This window comes from Pleurodeles waltl, chromosome 10, assembly GCF_031143425.1.
Source record: "Pleurodeles waltl isolate 20211129_DDA chromosome 10, aPleWal1.hap1.20221129, whole genome shotgun sequence".
Taxonomy (NCBI): Eukaryota; Metazoa; Chordata; class Amphibia; order Caudata; family Salamandridae; genus Pleurodeles; species Pleurodeles waltl.
In genome coordinates, this window is record NC_090449.1 from 298,625,907 (window position 1) to 298,649,672 (window position 23,766).

Genomic DNA, 23,766 nt, shown 5'->3' on the forward strand with positions numbered 1-23,766 from the left:
TTTGTGAACATGTGTGGTGTTGACCTAGTAGCTATTTTGCAGGTATCAGCACACCGGATGTTACACAAGAAAGCCATATTGGCTCCCTTTTTACATTTGGAGGGTGCCAAAGGATGTGCGACGAGAATACATTTGACTTGGCACAGCAAGTTGAAATACATTTAATAATCAATCTTGCAATGCCTGAAGGCTGTCCTTTCTTGGGTTTAGCAAAAGCAACAAAAGTTGGTTAGTCTTACTTAAAGGAAAAACCGGCCCCCACAGCTTTAACTGTAAGTGAACAATCACTATAGTCCTTAGATGTTAAAGCTGTTTAAATAAATTATATTGATAGAACAAAGTAAATTAGACTGGCCAATTGTCATCTTTTACAGACACCCTAACAAAGGTGATCACTAGCAAAAATGGCATAGCCGTGTGGATAACATCAGGGATCTCTCACTGCAACATTACGGTATGCAGACCTTTGAAACAAAGATTTGGGATCTATACAATCCAAAGGCAAGGCAGCAAAAGCAGCCCTTTTTTACAGGAATAGAACTGCCCTGTAGAGTAGCCACATGGTCTTTGACCCACACATCTGCGCCAGACACTACTGTCAAGTACTGCTATAGTAATCTATATTCAAGCATGCGAATGCAGAAGAAAAAGTTCTGAACAGTTCTGCAACATTGATATCTTTCTTAGATACACATGCACCCATGCACTTTATTCATGAGACTACTAAGTGCCTGGCGGTTTTAGAATCTCTGAGGTGGGTAGCCTCTTTGAGGAAAAGGGTTTGAACTTCCTGCTTGAGTAATGTTTGATGTTCTTGCGTTAACTTTTGAGCGTGCAGTGGAATACTGGGCAGTGTGGTAATGAGCTCCAGACAATAGCCATGTTGGATAATGGCTAACATCTACTTGTCTGTGGTGATGGAATGTCTGGCTGGAAGGAAATGTTGTAGTCTGCCCCAACAGGTGTCGTATGATTTGGGTTGGGATGGGGTAGTCACTGCTTGGCAGAGTGTGGATCCGAGGGTAGAGGCACCTTTACATCTACCCTTAGTCTTACTGCCTCTGAAAGAGCCACAGTAGTAGCTCTTGGTATAGGAGCCTTGTGAATGTTTTTGCTGTAAGGTGGATTCCTCTGAAGAGGTGGACTTGAAGGCCCCACATTAGCCTGGGTGATGAAAAGTACCCCCTGGGAGCAAGTGTTTGTAGCCCTCCCATGGCCTTAGCAGTCCTCTGGGTCTTTCTTAATCTTTTCCAAAGTAGAGTCTACTTGGGGACTAAACAAATGCTCCTTCTGAAAAGGCAGGCTCAGGACAGCCTGTTGAACTTCAGTTTTAAACCCAGAGATCCTGGGCCACGTGACACGCCTTAGGAGAATACTTGAGTTTATTCCCTTTGCTGCATCTGGCGCACACCCTATGGAGGCGCTTGAGCTGGTTTGCCCCTCTGTTACTAACTGCTGACCTCGTTTTCTATGCTACTCAGGGAAATACTGAAATAATTCTTCCATCACGTCCCAGTGAGCGCGATTCTACAGTTCCAAGAGAGCCTGGGAATTGGCAGTACGCTAGTGGTTAGCAGTCTGAGCTGCAACTCTTTTTCCAGCAGCGTCTATGCTTTTGCTCTCCTTACCTGGAGGTGGTGTTTCTCCAATGGTTTGGGAGTAGGCTCTATTGCGTGCTGTGTTTGCAACTAGAGAGTCTGGTGTGAGCTGTCCTCTGATGAAATTAGGGCCCTGTGTGTAGTGGACAGAGTAACAACAAGCACTGGCAAAGCCAATAGGTTTCACTTTTGTCTTTTGCATTCTCTTACCAAATGGATTACAAATATTATAAAAGGGTTATAATGTGTTTTTTTTTTATTTGAGAAACAGTTAATAGTTGTTTATGTTGTGATGCTTGTTGAATTAATATCCCAGGGTTCCAAAGTCGTAATCTGCACCTTATTTAATATGGCATTGTATTAGAGTGTAGTAATTTGTAGGTAGTAAAGTGCCACGGCATCAGCTGCACCATTCAAATCATGCCCCTTTTAATTGCAAGTTAACCAGAATGTGACTGCCTGTTTGGTAATAAAATATAGCAATATTTGGCATTTAGAGGAGCTATGACAACTTTTGGCTCCACTGCCACTGCACCTGCTGTACCATTCAAATCATGACCTTAATGCCTGCATGATAACTGCACTTGAGACTGACTGTTTAGTAGTAAAGTGTGGCAATAACTTGTGTTTAGAGTGATTCTGACACCTTGTGACGCCTGTTCCACTGCACCTGGTGCATCATCAAAACCATGATCCTAGTGCCTGCAAGACAACTGCACTTTTGACTGTGTGTTTAGTAGTTAAAATATAGCAATATTTGGTGTTTAGAGGATTTCTGACAACTTTTGGGCCCGGTGCCACTGGACCTATGGCACCATTCAAATCATGACCCTAGTGCCTGCGAGATAACTACACTTGCGACTTCCTGTTTTGTAGTAAAATATTGCAATATTTGGTGCTTAGAAGGGTGCCTAGAGCTTTTGGCCCCAATTTCACTGCACCATCTACACCACTAAAATCATGACACTAGTGCCTGCAAGGTAATTGCACTTGTGACTGCCTGTTTAGTAGTAAAATTAAGCAGTAATATGTGTTTAGAGGTGTTCTGACACCTTGTGGCAACGGTGACACTGCATCTGCTGCACCATTAAAACCATGACTCTAGTGCCTGCAAGATAACTGCACTTGTGAATGCCTGTTTAGTAGTAAAATATAGCAATATTTGGTGTTTAGAGGTGTTCTGACAACTTGTGGCCTGGTGCCACTGCACCTGTTGCACCATTCAAATCAGTATCCTAGTACCTGCAACATAACGGTACTTGTGACTGCCTGTTAAAGAGTCAATGAGAGAACAGCAAGTTGAAATAAAACGTCACCCAATTATACAAATTACTTCTTTAAAAATGAGGGAACAGTAATTTAATAAACAAACAATTTTAATATTTACAACAGCTATTCACCAGAAATGTAATAAGTAATGAAAAACACAACATGAGCCAACTCGCTGCCTGCTTTACATCTGCACTCGATACTCCATTGTCAGTTGGCCGATATGTTTAAAAACATTTCAATACAAATGACTTGTGTTCAGTTCATCTTTTCACGTACAAACACTAAAAAGTAACCAATCACCAAAAACTGCAAGGTGTACTTCGGCCACACTCCATATGACCGCAAAAGCAGACCAGAATACAGAAGAGTAGTCAGTGACCTGTTAGCCGATAAAAAGCAGGTAAATTCAAGCGACGTTCTAACAACGTTTGAATGAACAAACTGGAAGTTTAGGTAAGTAAGGGGTGGCCCAGGGATGTGTTTTAAGTTCATTTAAAGTTTTTTGCTTTTTTAAAGCAACATAAGACTTGGCAAGCACGGCGCAGGGGTAGGGAGGGGGCGAGCAGGGTAAAGGTCTGGATCAATATCTACATAGGCATCTCTGTCACACGTGTCCCATGGATCATTTCTTTGTGGTGGTGGAGGAGAGGAAGCTTTTGCAAGTATGGGTCAAGTCCCGAGCTAAATGTTCTTTTTCTTCTGACTAATGTTCAGTTTTTCATGTATCTTGGGCAGAATAGGCCCATTGGTGACGTAGAGGCAGAGCTGGTCTTTGTAATTTTCTGCTCTCAGGATTTTGGGTCTGAAGATTTTGACTGAGGAGTGAGGCACTATTGGCGTCAAGGTGGTGGAAGTCAAAGAAGGTTGAGACGGTGTCAAACTCTGGTCTCCGTCTGAAGAGGTTGATGCCAAAGGTTTTAGCTTGCCATGTGTTTTCAACACCAGGCCCGGGGGAGAGCGTCCAAAGAGGTTTTCTGGTGCCGACCATGGCCTGACAGCAGTGGTGGACTGGAGACCTTGGGTTCTGCAGGTATAGAAGTAGGTTTTTTGGTCAGCCTGATATGGTGGGCAGGGCTGCAGTACTCACAGGTTGAGCCAATGGAAGCTCCCGCATCTCTAGATCAACCGTAAGGTCAGAGCCGGAGCTTTCCCCGATACAGAAGGCCTCCTCATCTTCGACAGATGGTTGCTCCTCACCAAAAAAGTTGGCAGTGTTGTCAGGGGTTCTGTGAGACACCGCCAGGAGACCAGCTGTGCCATCCCGAAGTGTTTTCCTTGACCTGAAGGATGTAGTTGGATTCCTCGTACATGCACCAGTTGTACACCGAATGTTGATCTGTGTGCAGACACTTCTCGTGGCAAAGGGGACAAAACCAAAACAGCTTACGATCCATTACCAGTGACAATTTGAGAAAACTGCTAATAATATCTAAGTTAGGCCCCAAAGGGGCTTTTGTCGAACTGAGTCGAGACAGTGGAGTTTTCCCATTAAGCGCAGAAGTAAACAGCCCGAATGGTAACAGTAACGTCAAAGGAGATAAAAAAAAAAAAAAGAAACGACCGTCAAATAGAAACGGAGTCGAAACACAGAGCAGAATCACAAACGTCCAAGCCTGACAGCAGATAGAAAATCTAACTATGGAGTAGATGCCTATGCGCAGTATCACGAAGAGAAGGAGTCACCTTGTGATTCAAAAGACTTCTTAGAAGAAAAACAACTTGCACAACTTCGGACTGAACATTTGATGGCTGGAGTACGCAGAGCATGCGTATCTACAGAGACACATGAAATCAAGCATTAGTAAAGAAAGGCATCAATAAGGCAATGGATTTCATGTGTGTTTGAAATGAGTTGTGCACATGGGCGATTCACTATGAGTAAAAGTGAAGTGAGCAACAGATGCCATAAGTACTTAACAAAAAAGTTGTAAACCGCGAGAAAAGCCCGTAATGTTGACCTCGGTGGTCTGCTTAAATGTTTTTAACGAGACCCATCCATCTACTTTCCTGTTAAAGCCAAAGGTGTAAGGCTTATATGAAACTAGGGGTAAGACATATTTACTCTATTTAAGATTGGGCTAAGATTTATTACCTCATTATTTTGATTCAACAGGATAACTTTTCTATCATGACATTGTGTTGGAAAATGGCCCTCATTGAAGGGTCACCCCAAACCTTTTGCCTTCCTCTCTTTTTTCTGACCTCACTTTTGTTGGGTTTAGGATTTTCCACTTTACCACTGCCAAACTTGTGCTAAAGTGCTTATGCCCTATCCTTAAAATGTGGTGACATTGGCTTATCCACAATTAGCATATTTTATTTACAAAGAAGTCCCAAGTAAAGTACAGTATGTGTGCCCAGGGCCTTTAAACTAAATGCTACTAGTCAGACTGGAGCACTGATTGTGCCACCCACTTAAGTGGCCCTTTAAACATGTCACAGGCCTGCCACTGCAGGGCCTGGGTGTGCAGTTTTACTGCCATGTATGTCAACTGGGCATTTAAAACTCTTTGCCAAGCCTTAAACTCCTCTTATTTTGCACATAAGCCACCTCTAAGATAGGACTTAAGTAGCCCAGAGGGTAGAGTGCTGTGTAAGTGGAAGGTTGGGAATTTACGTTTAAGTTTTGCCTGTCCTAATAGTAAAAAAAAAAAAAAAAAAAAACCCATATTCATTTTTCACATTTTTATTGTAAGACCTACTCCTCTCATAGGTTAACACTGGGAATTCCTTATTGCACTTGCGTTCTGATTCCGGATTGGGAATGAGTGTATCTGTCATGATTCATATAATCGGTATGGTCATGATAAATTCTCTTTACTGGTAAAGTTGGATCTAACATTACTATTTTAGAAATTCCACTTTTATAGAAAGTGGGCATTTTTCTGCTCTTACAGCTCTGTGCACCTGCAGCCTATCTCCAATATGCATCTGGGTTGAGTGACAGCAACACTGTGCATTCTCTCTAGCCATCCACAAACACAGAAGTTTAGGGGTGCCCGAGTGCTCATCTACATTCCTATGCATTTTGAAAGCTCTTCAGGGGTGGGTAGGGCAGAAGGAGAAGACACACCTTGACAGGTAATGCCTCTGTCCCCACACAAAGGGTGAATGACCCTCAACTAGTAGTCTGGAGCCAGGGCTGAGGAAAACAAAAATGTGTGCACTTTAAAGACCCCTATTTGAAGTCACCCCCATTTCAAAGGCACATTTGAGTACAAGTGTACTGGGTCTCTGATCCCATAAAATAAGACACCTGTGGTAAACTGAAGAAATTCATGGATTAATGAGATATTTACAAGCATGTATTTATTCACATTACAGCATCCAAGGCACCCTGCATCTGCACTGCAGCTGGTCCAGCATCAACATTCTGAATTCTAAACAGCTGATGCAGAGAAGCACAACTAAACAAACATATTCCTTAGTTACATATCTTTCTCAACACATTTTTCCATTCACAACCAAATTGTCTAGCATTCACTACCTATAGTAAACAGTTGAAGCTTTCAACCTGTCTGTAAGGAAATGCCTCCTTGGCATGGTTACCCCCTAACGTTTTGCCTTTGCTGATGCTATGTTTTGATTGAAAGTGTGCTGGGACCCTGCTAACCAGGCCCCAGCACTAATGTTCTTTGCCTAAACTGTACCTTTGTCTCCACAAGTGGCACAACCCTGGCACTCAGGTAAGTCCCTTGTAACTGGTACCCCTGGTACCAAGGGCCCTGATGCCAGCGAAGGTCTCTAAGGGCTGCAGCACGTCATATGCCACCCTGGGGACCCCTCACTCAGCACATGCACACTGCCTCTCAGCTCGTGTGTGCTGGTGGGGAGAAAAAGACTAAGTCGACATGGCACTCCCCTCAGAGTGCCATGCCAACCTCACACTGCCTGTGGCATAGGTAAGTCACTCCTCTAGCAGGCCTCACAGCACTAAGGCAAGGTGCACTATACCACAGGTGAGGGCATATGTGCATGAGCACAATGCCCCTACAGTGCCTAAGCAAAACCTTAGACATTGTAAGTGAAGGGTAGCCATAAAGTGTATATGGTCTGGGAGTTTGTCAAACACGAACTCCACAGTTCCATAATGGCTACACTGAAAACTGGGAAGTTTGGTATTAAACTTCTCAGCACAATAAATGCACACTGATGACAGTGTGCAATTTATTGTAACATACACCCCAGAGGGCCAGAGATGCCCCCTGAATACTAATCCGACTTCTAGTGTAGGCTGACCAGTTTCTGCCAGCCTGCCACACACCAGACTTGTTGCTGGCCACATGAGGAGAGTGCCTCTGTCACTCTGTGGCTAGGAACAAAGCCTGTACTGGGTGGAGGTGCTTCTCACCTCCCCCTGCAGGATCTGTAACACCTGGCGGTGAGCCTCAAAGGCTCACCCCTTTTGTTACAACGCCCCAGCTAGTGGAGATGCCCGCCCCTCCAGCCCCTGCCCCCACTTTTGGCAGCAAGGCTGGAGGAGATAATGAGAAAAACAAGGAGGAGACACCCACCAGTCAGGTCAGCCCCTAAGGTGTCCTGAGCTGAGGTGACCCCTACCTTTAGAAATCCTCCATCTTAAGTTTGGTGGATTCCCGTAATAGGATTAGGGATGTGCCCCGCTCCCCACAGGGAGGAGGCACAAAGAGGGTGTAGCCACACACAATGACAGTAGCCATTGGCTACTGCCCTCCCAGACCTAAACACACCCTCAGTATTTAGGGGCTCCCCAGATCCCAGGAAATCGGATTCCTGCAACCTGAAGAAGGAAGAAGGACTGCTGACCTCCAAGTCTGCAGAGAAGGAAGAAGACAACAACTGCTTTGGCCCCAGCCCTACCGGCCTGTCTCCAACTTCGAAAACCTGCAACCAGCGACGCACCCAACAGGGACCAGCGACCTCTGAAGCCTCAGAGGACTGCCCTGGACTAAAGGACCAAGAAACTCCTGTGAACAGCGTCCCTGTTCAAAACCAGCTACTTCTTTGCAACAACGAAGCAACTTTCCAATGCTGCACGTTTCCCGCCGGAAGAGTGAGACTTCTCACTCTGCACCCCACACCCCCGGCTCGAGATGAGTTAAATATTCATGAATAATGGCCTATACAATAAATCTGACAAAAAAAGGTACACAAGGTACTTGACCTAAAATGTTAATATTTAAATATATTTTTATGTAACACTGCTGGACCAACAACTGGAGTGTCAGAATAACTGCTGTGCTGCAACAAGGACTGTCACTCTGCTGGACTGCTAACCTTAAAAGGACAGCTTCTCTGCTGTGTAGCCCTACTGCTCTCTGACCTTGGTGAGGGAGAGCTTTAATCTGCCTTGCACCCCAAGTGATCTCCAAGGGCTTGTTGGCATGCCTCCTGTTGCCAGAGACTCAGGGAAAACAAAGTCTCTACACCCGTTCCTGTGCCTAGTTCACTGGAAATGGACCCAGCTACTTGCCGCATCTCCTGCCTGCTGGAAGTGGCAACCGACACATCAACACTGTTACAAGAGTAGAACTGGCACATCACATTCAGAGCCAGTGCTTCGCCATCGCATTCAGAACCACTGCATCTCTGCCACTCCTTCAGTGTGTGGAGCAACCTGGTACATCGGCTTCGCGGCACCAGCCAATTGCCCCCGGAACAGATGCATCATCAGCACTGAGTGAGGAAAATTGCAGTGTTTTCGACCAGGATCAAAGTACTCTGTTCCCCGGCCCTGCGTGGCTCCTCACTCAGCCCATGCACCATTGACGTTCGTTTGAACTGCTGACTTTACTCTGGTCCAGCGCGACCTCAAAGTAACACCTAACGTACTATATGGTTCTAGGCACTAGCACTCTAATTGTTCTAAATTTCATTGCTTTACATCTACTTATTGGATTTTTGACGTTTTGGTCTTGAATTATTTATAACTCAATCTATTTTTCTAAACTGGTGTGAAGTCTTTTTGAGGTGTTTTCATTGTGATACTGTGTGTGTTGCACACATACTTTGCCTCTTTAGATAAGCCTGATTGCTCTGTGCCAAGCTACCAGAGGGCGGGAACAGGTTATCTTTTAGTGTGTACCTGAATTACCCTAACTAGAGTGGTGGTCCCTACTGGTGGTTTCCTCACCTTTGAAATTTTATTAAATGTATAAGATTAGTATTTTAGGCAAAGGATCACTAAATGATTTCGTAGAATCACTAGCCTTGAAAACTAAAATGTAAAGGGGCGTTTGAAAGGATATGTTTAGATTGTTATGTTTATAAAACAATATGATTTTCACTGTATTGAATGGCATCAGGCACTGGTTCAGGAACATGAGTATAAGATTAATTCTGAGAACTATATGTAATAAGGAACACTTCTGTAGAGTCATGAACTACTGGCTAAAATCAAGTTCTGTGGAACTAAATTTTCATTGTGTAGGATAATTCAAAGAAAAAGCAATTATGTGATTGATTGTCCATGGCTTTTAACTAACGGTATTAAGATAAGAACAATTATAGAACAGTATTAAAGGAGTATTGTGGTTCTTGTACTACACTAGAGGCCATTGAAATGATTTTAAGTTCTATTTTTCTCCTTTTTCTCTTTATTTCTCTTCATTTTTCTCTTTCTGTTGATTGATGGGTGATAATTTGATTAACTTTAGAATTCAGTATTAATTATGAAATTAAATAGTTATTAAGCTAATGATTTGGAAATCCATTCTTATTGTAGGTACTATTTTACAGACTGATAGGCAAATTAGGTTAGGTGTGATATTGAGGTATTAGTGATAGGTTTGAATCATTGTCAGGTTCCTCAGCAGAGGAACGTCTATTATGAGACTTGCAGAGATGGGAAAATCTGCAACTACTGGTTTTGACTGTTCTTGTCTGCCAAAGATGGTGATTGGAGAGACACTCAGGAGGCTGATGAGGTATTAGTGGTAGAATACTAGGACTGTAGCAAGTCTCAGAAGGCACAGTCAGGCAGGTGGAAAGCCAAAAAACAGGACCTAGACAGGTTCAGAAGGAAAGTGTAGGAAGCTGGCTCTGTATATACTATACAAAAATTCGGTATATGGTGCACAGAGTTCAGGGGTTCCCCAGAGGCTAAAGTAGATAATACTAATGATCTCTTTTGTGGTAGTGTGGCAGAGCAGTTATGCTTATCAGAGGGTAGTGCAAAGCATTTGTTCTACACACACACAGCCAAGAAAGGCACACACGCAATGACTAACACCAGTCCAATTGTTTTATATGGCAAAACTATATTTGGTTACTTTATTTCTGGAACCAAAAGGATCTTTGTTTCAGGTAAGTGCAGATTAAAAAATTTATCACTTTCAACTATCAAATGCACTTTTTTTTTCTTTTTAAGAATTCACAGGTAAAACAGTTTACAGGTAAGTAATACTTTTCAATTTCAAAAGTAGACAGTGCAATTTCTCATGGAAAGCAATGTACTCCTAGGGGGACAGTAACAACACAGTTTTGCATGTAAGCACTTGACTTATGACCCCAGTGTTGGAGGGGTTAAGGTATCCACAGGGCAAAATTTAGGAAGACACCAAGGGTGCACCACCAGCAACACGGGGCCGGTTGCAGAGGTCAAAGTTGGTATCCGCCATCCTATGCAGACACGGGGCACTCAGAAAGAAACAGCTGGCTGGAAAGGAACTGCAACTTCGTGGAGGTGGCGAGGTGGGGGGGAGGGGGGGTGCTTGGGGTTGATAAGCACCAGTGGGGCGATTGGGTGAAGAGTTCAAAGTTAGTGCCCAGTGTTAGTCAATGAAGAACTTGTGTGGGTCTTAAAAAATAAATAAAAAAAAACAGAAAAAAAAAAAAGAATATATTTTTCTATATAAAAACCTATTGGCCTGGAGTTAAGTCTTTTAGTGTGTGTTCTCATTTATTGCCTGTGTGTACAACAAATGCTCAATACTAACCTCTGATAAGCCTAACTACTCGACCACACTACCACAAATAGAGAATTAGTATTATCTATTTTTGCCTCTGTCAAGCTTCTTGGGGAACCCCTGGACTCTGTGCACACTATCTCTCACTTTGAGATAGTATATAGGGAGCTAGCTTCCTACAGGCAGGGTAAGTTCCACAAGGCCTTACGGCCTTACAGCTGATGACTGAGTGGTCATCAGCTGGAAGACAAAAATCACTTAATGTGAAAAAAGTGTGCATATACAAACTGAATTGTGCATCTAAGGAAACACCATGAAGAAAAAAATACTTACCCTACTGTTTGCAGACTCGTACATATCACCCTCAACCTTCCTTGCATAGGCCACCAAGTTCTCCATTCGTCGATCCTTCAGTGCTGCGGGGTCAGGAGTGGGAAAGATGGCTTGGACACTGTAGAAGGAAAAAAATCTCACTTAAAATTCAGGTACAGGACTGATGTGGAAGAAGACAATGTACTAAAACGGCACTCTGTGTTTAGGAAGCTTTGAGTAAAAGGAAAAAATTATTTCAAGTGGGACAGTTATAAATTATATCTATTTAATTTCCACTGCACTTTCCAAATACAAATCTAAAATTAAATTGGTGTTCATAGCAATATGATGAAAAGGGATGTTACTTACCAAGTAAGCCTATGTTTGGTGTATGCAGTGTTATAGATTCACATGTTCCTAATGCGCATACCATCTGGTGTTGGGTTTGGACTGCAGCAACTTGTTTTTCTTTGAAAATGTGTTCGAATCACAAGGTATCAGCGAGTCATCCTGTGATTAAGAACGTGCATGGGCAGTTTGTTACTTTATCTTAAACAGAGGGTGAGAGTATAAGCATGGAGCAGTAAGTCGGATAGAATGGTGACCATACGTGTTATGTAAAGATAATACAGAATTTAAAAAGTTGAAACCTTTAGCAAGCAAAGGGTTCTGGAGTGGTGCATTGACGCATATGAATCTACAGCCTACGTGCATTAAACAGATGTTTGCAGGGTAACACAATACGTTTGTAGTAATGTGTGTCTGGAAATGCACAATCTCTGCATCAATTGTAAAAAAGTACTCCCCCCTAAAGCTGTAGCTAGTTAGTATATTGTGCAAAAGTTTGAAACAAAGCTTGGGACAGTTTGACCAACTCTGGTTTGTTGCACTGCAAGGATAACCACATAATAATGCCTTGTGAAGGTATGTGAAGTTAACCACAAGGTAGCTATAGAAATGTCAGCTATAGTTATGGTCCCCAAGAAAGGTATAATGGTACCCTCTTTCTGGGTGTAGTGTGGATGGGGGGCCATGTTCTCTGCTTTGTGGTAGCAGGTTTGGATGCATTTGATGAATGACCTAGCTATACTGGCTATGATATTGGATCCACCTGTAGGGGGTGGTTAAAAGACAGTGAAAAGCTGCTGTCCTTTACAGAACAACTTTGATCTACCGGTGCCTAACTGCGTGCTTCACTGCAAGTGTGAGTGTGCATCTGTCTGTCTGGGTGTGTACTGCTCTCTCAACTACCAAGTCAGGTTGTGGGAAGAAGGACAGGAGGTCTGTTTGGGGTTGGTTTAGGTGAAAAGAGGAGTCATCCTTGGGTAGGAATTTAAGGTTAAATCTAAGGACCAGCCTGCCATTGCAGACCTGGAAGAACTTCTCTGTAAGACCCTGTAATTCGCCAATATGCCTAAGACACATAATCAATACTAAGAAAGCAACTTTCTAGGAGAATAATTGTAAAGGGCAAAAGCGTAGCGGCTCAAAAGGAAGGCCCACATTGGACAACAATGAGTTTTCAGACTGGGGCGGGCGGCACTCTGGTTGGAGTGATACATCTGATGCCAGTATGGGAGCAGGATTTGTGGTTTAAGTTCCAACTCGTGGACTTGGTTGCTGTGTTCTGGTAAGCAGGTCTGCAAAGTAGGTGTTCACCCTTTGGATGCTTTCCATTAGGAGATGCACTGAGTGGTATACTCCCAATGCCAAATCTGCTGCACCAGTGCTGATAGCTGTAGACTGCGTTAAGTCTTGCTTGTGAAGATAGAACATGACAGTAATTGTTGTTTGTGCACACTATGACTACTTTCCCTAGAATGTATGGGAGAAATTTGGAGGGAAAGCACCAGGTGGCTGATGTGGACTCCCAGTTGAAGTGGTGCATACAGGCCATGGACTATCATGTCCCTGAGATGCACCTCCCTTCCAGCGAGTGATGAGTCATTGGTGATGGTCACCTGTGAAACTGGGTCTGTGTGCAACAGGTTTGTAGCTGTTCCAACACTGCAAAGGGCAATAGGTACTGGCCCTTAATACTACATCTTCACAGTGACCCACTGCTCACAACACTGCCGAGAACCACTTTTGGAGTGAACGCATATGAAGTCTTGCATGAGGGATTATGGCTATACAGGAGGCCATCATAAAAAGGAGGTGCATCGCTGTGGACAGAGAGATGGAATGGATGCAAAAGAAGCACTAACTGCTAGGATGCTGCCACCCTTTGATCATCTGGGTAGGCCTTGGCAGTGACTGGATTTAACAGACCCCCAGAAAGGGCTGGAGGTTGGGCTCAGTGATGCTAACTATGAACCCCAAGCTGTGGAACAGGGAAATGGCGGCTGGTGTGTGGGCTCAGCAAGCTTGTCTGCTTAAGTGCTTGATCAGCTAGACATCTAGCTAGGGGGAGATGAAATGTCCTCCTATCTTAGCAGGGCAGCTACCACACTAGGGATTTGGTGAAGACCCTTGGGGCTGTGGTGACTCCGAAGTGCAACACTTTACCTGGTAGAACTGGCTACTAGCTGCAGGTGGGGGGTGACATTCTGTAGTGTGACTATGAGGAAATGCACCAAGAGGGTGCATTTTTGAGGGGCCCCAAGATAGAGGATTTCCATGAAGGAGCTGTCCTTCCTAGAGATGAAGTAGAGGGAGTAGACGCTGTTGCCCCAGTGTTGTTGGGGGTATTGATTCTACGGCCTCTTTAAGGAGCACCTGAACTTCCTCCTGTAACATTCCAAGGTGTTCTGAGTCGAACGTGTGTGCACTGGACGGGATGCTTGGCGGGGTTGTGGTGAGCATGTGGCAGTAGCCGTAACTGCTGTAGTTTCCCCTAAGCAGGGTTGGTGTGATGAGGGAAGCAGGGCATGTTAATGTTTGATGGTAGAAGCTCCCTTGAAGTTATCACCTCAGAATGTAACTTGTGTGTATTCCCCAACTACCCGTTAGTGACGGGCCTGCTGTATTCGCAGATATGATGCATGGTGTTGGTCAAGTGCTTGGGGGTGAGGGGGCTAATTATGTTTCAAACTGCTCCTTTGCATGTCATGCTGCCCTAAAAGAGGAAACTGATTGCAGGTAATTGAAGAGCACCCCCATGGCCTAACAGGTGTTTTCTCCTCCTTTATTTTCCAACATCTCATCAACCTGTGGGCCAAAGAGGGTGCGCTCTGTCAAAGGACAAGTTGATGAAGCGTTGCTGAACTTCTGGTTTAAAGCTAGGAGCAGTAGTGGAGGATGACCCTTCTGGCAACTGTGTTGGCTGAGTCTAACACACTGTACAAGATAGCAGGACATGCCAGAGGGTGACAATGCACCTGGAGGCAGCAACAGTTTGCACACATGGCTCGAATGTGAGTTCCTTAAGGGTAGTGCTCAGCGTTGACATGCGTCACTGGTGTTTGTTGAGTGTCTGGATTTTGACATACTTGCACGCCCTTGCGTAGACTTGATCCAAAGTCCAGAGTCGACTGAAGGAGTGTCTTCAAGCAACCCTTTAAATTTATCCTCTTTCGGCCCTAAAGAATAAAGCTGATGATCTATGGGCCGGGCTGATGAGCTAGAATGTCAGAGGGGTCTCAGTGTTCCACTATCTTAGTGCTGAGAGAGTCTGCACAGCCAAAGATGTCCAGCATCCCAGAAGACAAGTGAGACACACACACACATATATATATGGCAAATGTCACTTACCCAGTGTACATCTGTTCGTGGCATGTTCCACTGCAGATTCACATGCTGTTCATTATACTTCTGCCATATAGTGTTGGGCTCGGAGAGTGTTACAAGTTGTTTTTCTTCGAATAAGTGTTTTCGAGTCACGAGATTGAGTGACTCCTCCTCTTCGGTTCAATTGCACATGGGCATTGACTCCATGTTAGATTGTTTTCCCACAGAGGGTAAGGTAAGAGTGATAGAGTAAATAGGTGAAAAGAAAAGAGATGTCCATGCTAATGCAAATATATATATATATATATATATATATGGAAAATGTCACTTACCCAGTGTACATCTGTTCGTGGCATGAGACGCTGCAGATTCACATGCTGTGCACATCCCGCCATCTAGTGTTGGGCTCGGAGTGTTACAAGTTGTTTTTCTTCGAAGAAGTCTTTTTCGAGTCACGAGATCGAGGGACTCCTCCCCTTTCGGCTCCATTGCGCATGGGCGCCGACTCCTTCATAGATTGTTTTCCCCGCAGAGGGTGAGGTAGGAGTTGTGTATATAGTAATAGTGCCCATGCAATGGAGTAAATATGTATGTACATAATGTGTTTAAAAGTGATATATTTACAAATTTACAAATGTACAAGTCTAATTTTTTCTCAACTTAAAACGGCTACAGGCTCCCGGGGAGGTGGGAGGGCGCATGTGAATCTGCAGCGTCTCATGCCACGAACAGATGTACACTGGGTAAGTGACATTTTCCGTTCGATGGCATGTGTAGCTGCAGATACACATGCTGTGCATAGACTAGTAAGCAGTTATCTCCCCAAAAGCGGTGGTTCAGCCTGTAGGAGTTGAAATTGTTTGAAATAAAGTCCGTAATACTGCTTGTCCTACTGTGGCTTGCTGTGTTAACACATCCACGCAGTAATGCTTGGTAAATGTATGAGGCGTAGACCATGTGGCTGCCTTACAGATTTCAGTCTTTGGAATGTTTCCTAGAAAGGCCATGGTAGCACCTTTCTTTCTAGTTGAGTGTGCCTTTGGTGTAATAGGCACTTCTCTTTTTGCTTTTATATAACAGGTTTGAATACATTTAACTATCCATCTGGCAATGCCTTGTTTGGATATTGGATTCCCTGTATGAGGTTTTTGGAATGCAACAAACAATTGTTTTGCAAATTTGTTTTGTTCTATCCATGTAGTACATTAGTGCTCTTTTAATGTCTAATATTTGTAATGCTCTCTCAGCTACAGAATCTGGTTCTGGAAAGAATACTGGGAGTTCCACTGTTTGATTTAAGTGGAACGGTGATATTACCTTAGGTAAGAATTTAGGATTTGTTCGTAGAACTACTTTATGTTTGTGTATCTGAATAAAGGGTTCTTGTATAGTAAATGCTTGTATTTCACTTACTCTTCTGAGAGATGTGATAGGTATCAGAAATACTACTTTCCATGTTAAGTACTGTATCTCACATGAGTGCATGGGTTCAAAAGGTGGACCCATAAGTCGTGTTAAGACAATGTTGAGGTTCCACGAAGGAACTGGTGGTGTTCTTGGTGGGATAATTCTTTTCAGACCCTCCATAAATGCTTTTATGACTGGGATCCTGAATAATGAAGTTGAGTGCGTAATTTGCAGATAAGCTGAAATTGCGGTGAGATGTATTTTAATGGATGAAAAAGCTAAGTTTGACTTTTGTAAGTGTAGTAGGTAGCTTACGATGTCTTTAGCAGATGCGTGTAATGGTTGAATTTGATTATTATGGCAGTAATAAACAAATCTTTTCCACTTATTTGCATAGCAATGTCTTGTGGTTGGTTTTCTAGCTTGTTTTATGACCTCCATACATTCTTGTGTAAGGTCTAGATGTCCGAATTCTAAGACTTCAGGAGCCAAATTGCTAGATTCAGCGATGCTGGGTTTGGTTGTCTGATCTGCTGTTTGTGTTGAGTTAACAGATCTGGTCTGTTTGGTAGTTTGATATGGGGCACTACTGAGAGGTCTAGTAGTGTTGTGTACCAAGGTTGTTGTGCCCAAGTTGGTGCTATTAGTATGAGTTTGAGTTTGTTTTGACTCAATTTGTTTACTAGATATGGAAGGAGTGGGAGAGGGGGAAAAGCGTATGCAAATATCCCTGACCAACTCAACCATAACGCATTGCCCTGAGAGTGAGCCTTTGGGTACCTGGATGCGAAGTTTTGGCATTTTGCGTTTTCTTTTGTAGCAAATAGGTCTATTTGCGGTGTTCCCTACTTTTGGAAGTAAGTCCTTAGTATTTGGGGATGAATTTCCCATTTGTGGATCTGTTGGTAATTCCGAGAGAGATTGTCTGCTAACTGGTTTTGAATTCCAGGTATGAACTGCGCTATTAGGCGAATGTGGTTGTGAATCGCCCAATGCCATATTTTCTGTGCCAAGAGACACAACTGTGTTGAGTGTGTTCCTCCCTGTTTGTTCAGATAATACATTGTTGTCATGTTGTCTGTTTTGACAAGAATGTGTTTGTGGGTTATTATAGGTTGAAATGCTTTCAGCGCTAGAAATACTGCTAGTAGTTCTAAGTGATTTATGTGAAGCTGTCTCTGCTGAGTGTCCCATTGTCCTTGGATGCTGTGTTGGTTGAGGCGTGCTCCCCACCCTATCATGGAGGCATCCGTTGTGATTACGTATTGAGGCACTGGGTCTTGAAAAGGCCGCCCTCTGTTTAAATTTATAGTGTTCCACCATTGAAGCGAGGTGAATGTTTGGCGGTCTATCAACACTAGATCTTGAAGATGACCCTGTGCTTGTGACCATTGTGATACTAGGCGCTGTTGTAAGGGCCGCATGTGCAATCTTGCGTTTGGGACAATGGCTATGCATGAGGACATCATGCCTAGTAGTTTCATCACTAATTTTACCTGTAACTTTTGTTTTTGGTGCATGGCTTGTATTACGTTTTGAAATGCCTCTACTCTTTGTGGACTAGGAGTGGCTATCCCTTTTGTTGTGTTGATTGTTGCTCCTAAGTATTGTTGTATTTGACACGGCTGTAGGTGTGATTTGTTGTAGTTGAGTGAGAAACCTAGCTTGTGAAGGGTTTCTATGACATACTTTGTGTGTTGTGAACACCGTTCTTGCGTATTGGTTTTGATTAACCAATCGTCCAAGTACGGGAACACATGTATTTGCAGCCTTCTGATATGAGCTGCCACTACTGCCATGCATTTTGTAAAAACTCTTGGCGCTGTTGTTATCCCGAATGGCAACACTTTGAACTGGTAATGTACCCCTTGGATTACAAACCTTAAGTACTTTCTGTGGGAAGGATGTATAGGTATATGGAAATACGCATCCTTGATGTCTAGTGTTGTCATGTAGTCTTGTTGTTTGAGCAATGGGATCACGTCTTGCAGTGTCACCATGTGAAAGTGATCTGATTTGATGTATATGTTTAATGTTCTGAGATCTAGTATAGGTCTTAGAGTTTTGTCTTTTTGGGGTATGAGAAAGTACAGGGAGTAAACTCCTGTTCCTATCTGATGAATTGGTACAAGCTCTATTGCATCTTTTTGCAACAACGCTTGGACCTCCAGTTGTAAGAGATCCATGTGTTGTTTAAACATGTTGTGTGTTTTCGGTGGGACATTTCGAGGGAATTGTAGAAATTCTATGCAATAACCATGCTGGATAATGGCTAGGACCCACGTGTTGGTTATTTCTTCCCAGTTGTTGTAGAAATTGGTTAGTCTCCCCCCCCACTGGTGTTATGTGTTGGGGATTTGTGACGTTGAAGTCACTGTTTATTTTGTGGAGTTTTGGGACTCTGGAACTCCCCTCTACCCTTTGGGAACTGTCCTCCTCTGTATTGTCCCCGAAAACTTCCCCGCTGATATTGACTTTGATAAGTGGGTCTTGTTTGTGAGGGTTCTGTGCTCTGTCCCCGAAACCCCACTCGAAAGGAAAATGTCACTTACCCAGTGTACATCTGTTCGTGGCATTAGTCGCTGCAGATTCACATGCTGTGCATAGTCCGCCGTCTGGTGTTGGGCTCGGAGTGTTACAAGTTGTTTTTCTTCGAAGAAGTCTTTTCGAGTCACAAGACCGAGGGACTCCTCCTACTTTGGTTCCATTGCGCATGGGCGTCGACTCCATGTTAGATTGTTTTCCCCGCAGAGGGTGAGGTAGGAGTTGTGTATGTTAGTAATAGTGCCCATGCAATGGAATGAATAAGTATGTACAAAATGAAGGTTAAAGTAATATATTTACAAATGTCCAAATGTTGAAGATTACTTCCAAACGGCTACAGACTCCCGGGGAGGCGGGTGGGCGCATGTGAATCTGCAGCGACTAATGCCACGAACAGATGTACACTGGGTAAGTGACATTTTCCGTTCGGTGGCATGTGTAGCTGCAGATACACATGCTGTGCATAGACTAGTAAGCAGTTATCTCCCCAAAAGCGGTGGTTCAGCCTGTAGGAGTGGAAGTAGTTTGAAATAAAGTTCTTAGTACAGCTTGACCTACTGTGGCTTGTTGTGCAGATAACACGTCTACACAGTAGTGCTTAGTAAATGTGTGAGGCGTAGACCATATTGCTGCCTTACATATTTCGTTCATTGGAATATTTCCTAGAAAGGCCATGGTAGCACCTTTCTTTCTGGTTGAGTGTGCCTTTGGTGTAATAGGCAGCTGTCTCTTTGCTTTAAGATAGCAGGTTTGGATGCACCTAACTATCCATCTAGCTATACCTTGTTTTGATATTGGATTTCCTGTATGAGGTTTTTGAAATGCAATAAATAGTTGTTTTGTTTTCCTAATTAGTTTTGTTCTGTCAATGTAGTACATTAGTGCTCTTTTGATGTCTAATGTATGTAGTGCTCTTTCAGCTATTGAGTCTAGCTGTGGAAAGAACACTGGCAATTCTACTGTTTGATTAAAGTGGAACGGTGAGATGACCTTTGGTAAGAATTTTGGGTTGGTTCTTAGAACTACCTTATTTTTGTGTATTTGAATAAATGGTTCTTGTATAGTAAATGCCTGAATTTCACTTACTCTTCTTAGAGATGTAATGGCAATGAGAAATGCAACTTTCCACGTTAAGTATTGCATTTCACAAGAATGCATGGGTTCGAAAGGTGGACCCATGAGCCTTGTCAAGACAATGTTGAGGTTCCATGAAGGAACAGGTGGTGTCCTTGGTGGTATTATTCTCTTTAGGCCCTCCATAAACGCTTTAATGACAGGTATTCTAAATAGGGAAGTTGAATGAGTAATCTGCAGGTAAGCAGATATTGCTGTGAGATGTATTTTTATGGAATTGAAAGCTAGATTAGATTTTTGTAGATGTAGTAAATATCCTACTACATCTTTTGGAGATGCATGCAATGGTTGGACTTGATTATTATGGCAGTAACAAACAAATCTTTTCCATTTACTTGCATAGCAGTGTCTAGTGGATGGCCTTCTAGCTTGTTTTATGACCTCCATACATTCTTGTGTGAGGTTCAAGTGTCCAAATTCTAGGATTTCAGGAGCCAAATTGCTAGATTCAGCGATGCTGGGTTTGGATGCCTGATCTGTTGATTGTGTTGTGTTAACAGATCTGGCCTGTTGGGTAGTTTGACATGAGGTACTACTGACAGGTCTAGTAGTGTGGTATACCAAGGTTGTCTTTCCCATGTTGGTGCTATTAGTATGAGTTTGAGTTTGTTTTGACTCAATCTGTTTACTAGATATGGAAGGAGAGGGAGAGGGGGAAAAGTGTACGCAAATATCCCTGACCAATTCATCCATAGAGCATTGCCTTGAGATTGCCGGTGTGGGTACCTGGATGCGAAGTTTTGGCATTTTGCGTTTTCTTTTGTTGCAAATAGATCTATTTGAGGTGTTCCCCAAATTTGGAAGTAAGTGTTCAGGATTTGGGGGTGAATTTCCCATTCGTGGTCCTGTTGGTGATCCAGAGAGAGATTGTCTGCTAGCTGGTTCTGGATCCCTGGAATAAACTGTGCTATTAGGCGAATGTGGTTGTGAATTGCCCAATGCCATATTTTTTGTGTGAGGAGACAACTGTGTCGAGTGTGTTCCCCCCTGTTTGTTTAAATAATACATTGTCGTCATGTTGTCTGTTTTGACAAGAATGTATTTGTGGGTTATCATTGGTTGGAATGCTTTCAACGCTAGAAATACTGCTAACAATTCTAGGTGATTTATATGAAACTTTCTTTGATGTACGTCCCATTGTCCTTGGATGCTGTGTTGATTGAGGTGTGCTCCCCACCCTGTCATGGAAGCATCTGTTGTTATCACGTATTGTGGCACTGGGTCTTGGAAAGGCCGCCCTTTGTTTAAATTTGTACTGTTCCACCATAGAAGCGAGATGTATGTTTGGCGGTCTATCAACACCAGATCTAGAAGGTGACCCTGTGCATGTGACCACTGTGATGCTAGGCACTGTTGTAAGGGCCGCATGTGCAATCTTGCGTTTGGGACAATGGCTATGCATGAGGACATCATGCCTAGGAGTTTTAAGACCATCTTTGCGTCTATCTTTTGTGTTGGATACAAAGCTTGTATCACCTTGTGAAATGTTTGAACCCTTTGTGGACTTGGAGTGGCTATCCCTTTTGTTGTGTTGATTGTCGCTCCTAAGTATTGCTGTGTTTGACACGGCAAAAGGTGTGACTTTGCATAGTTGATGGAGAAACCCAGTTTGTAAAGGGTTTGTATAACAATCTGTGTGGTGTAAACACTTTGTTAGCGAGTTGGTTTTGATTAACCAATCGTCTAGGTACGGGAACACGTGTATTTGCTGCCTCCTGATATGTGCAGCTACTACTGCTAGACATTTTGTAAAGACTCTTGGTGCTGTCGTTATTCCGAATGGCAACACTTTGAATTGGTAATGTATTCCTTCGAATACGAACCTTGGGTATTTCCTGTGCGAGGGATGTATCGGTATATGGAAATACACGTCTTTTAGATCTAGCGTTGTCATGTAGTCTTGCTGTTTCAGTAGTGGTATTACGTCTTGTAACGTGACCATGTGAAAGTGGTCTGATTTGATGTAGGTGTTTAGTGTTCTCAGATCCAACATTGGTCTCAGACTTTTGTCCTGTTTCGGTATTAGAAAGTACAGTGAGTAAACTCCTGTGTTCTTTTGTGTTTTTGGTACTAATTCTATTGCGTCTTTTTGCAGTAATGCTTGAACTTCTAGTCCTAGAAGGTCTATATGCTGTTTGGACATATTGTGTGTTTTCGGTGGGACGTTTGGAGGGAGTTGGAGAAATTCTATGCAATAACCATGTTGGATAATTGCTAAGACCCAAGTGTCTGTTGTTATCTCCTCCCAAGATTTGTAGAACTGGCTTAGTCTTCCCCCCACTGGTGTTGTGTGAAGGGGTTGAGTGACTTGTGAGTCACTGCTTGTTTTGAGGGGTTTTGGGCCCTTGAAATTTTCCCCGGTTTCTTGGGAATTGGCCCCCTCTGTATTGGCCCCGAAAGCCTCCCCTTTGATACTGTCCCTGGTAGGTAGACGGTGTTGTTTGTGAGGTGCTGGCTTGTGTGGCTTGACCTCGAAACCCTCCTCTGAAAGTAGTTTTGCGAAATGTGCCAAATGTGCCTCTGCCCTGCGGGGAATAGAGTGCGCCCATGGCTTTAGCTGTGTCAGTGTCTTTCTTTAATTTTTCAATTGCAGTGTCCACTTCTGGTCCAAACAATTGTTCATTGAACGGCATATTGAGCACTGCCTGTTGTATCTCAGGTTTGAAGCCGGATGTGCGCAGGCATGCGTGCCTCCTTATCGTTACAGCAGTATTTATAGTTCTTGCAGCTGTATCTGCTGCATCCATAGAAGAACGGATTTGGTTGTTGGATATGTTTTGTCCCTCTTCAACCACTTGTTTTGCCCGTTTTTGGAATTCTTTGGGGAGGTGCTCGATGAGATGCTGCATCTCGTCCCAATGGGCTCTGTCATATCGCGCTAGGAGTGCATGCGAGTTGGCGATGCGCCACTGATTTGCAGCTTGTACTGCAACCCTTTTCCCGGCTGCATCAAACTTTCGGCTCTCCTTGTCTGGAGGTGGTGCGTCGCCTGATGTGTGCGAGTTGGCTCTTTTACGAGCTGCTCCTACGACAACTGAATCTGGTGTCAGTTGTGATGTAATAAAAGCAGGGTCTGTGGGTGGTGCCTTGTATTTCTTCTCCACCCTTGGGGTTATTGCTCTGCTTTTAACTGGCTCCTTAAAGATTTGTTTAGCGTGCCTTAGCATTCCTGGGAGCATAGGAAGGCTTTGATAATTGCTATGGGTGGAGGACAGGGTGTTAAAAAGGAAGTCATCCTCGATAGGCTCTGAATGTAGCGATACGTTATGAAACTCTGCTGCCCTAGCTACCACCTGAGCATACGCTGTACTGTCCTCAGGTGGTGAGGGCTTAGTGGGGTACGACTCAGGGCTATTGTCCGATACTGGGGCGTCAGAGATCCCATGCGTCCTGGTCATCTTGGCTCATGGAGGTATGAGCTGGTGATTGTGACGGAGTCTGTGCTGGTGATATATGAGCTGCCGGTGGTGGAGTTACCTTCTTCACCACTTTTGCTTGTGGTGTTTTTTATTGTTGTTGGAAATCTAGTTTCCTTTTTCTTCTGATTGGGGGAAGGGTGGTGATCTTCCCTGTACCACTTTGTATAAAGATCTGCTTTTGCGTGTGATCTACAGCTGTTGTTTGTAATTCCTCCTCAAATCTGTGTTTTTGAAGTTGGGAGGACAGTGATTGTTCCTCTGAGTAGGAACTGGCTTTCGGTTCGGTTGCTGGGCGTTTTGGCACCGAAACCGTGTCTTTTGTTGTTTTCGGCTCCGAAGAGATTTTCCTCTTTTTCGGTGTCGTACCTTCTTGGCGTCGACCATCTTCGGTGCCGCTATCTCTGTGCCGAGCAGCTTCGGTGCCGCTGTCTCGTGTCGACCCTTTTCTGCGGCAGTTTCTCGGTCCCGAGATTGCTGCGTGCCTGTGTCTCGACCTGAGTCGAACGATCTCGGCACCAGCTCGCC

At 43.7% G+C, this 23,766-nt stretch overlaps 1 protein-coding gene across 1 annotated transcript in view; it reads right to left on the minus strand.

The window, feature by feature from the left end:
• CREBBP (CREB binding protein) overlaps positions 1-23,766 on the minus strand; it is a 1,321,122-nt gene that overhangs the window by 919,608 nt on the left and 377,748 nt on the right. The window contains exon 9 of the mRNA XM_069210450.1: positions 11,090-11,207. Within this exon, the coding sequence (XP_069066551.1) occupies positions 11,090-11,207 (118 nt within the window). The remainder of the gene's footprint in view (positions 1-11,089; positions 11,208-23,766) is intronic.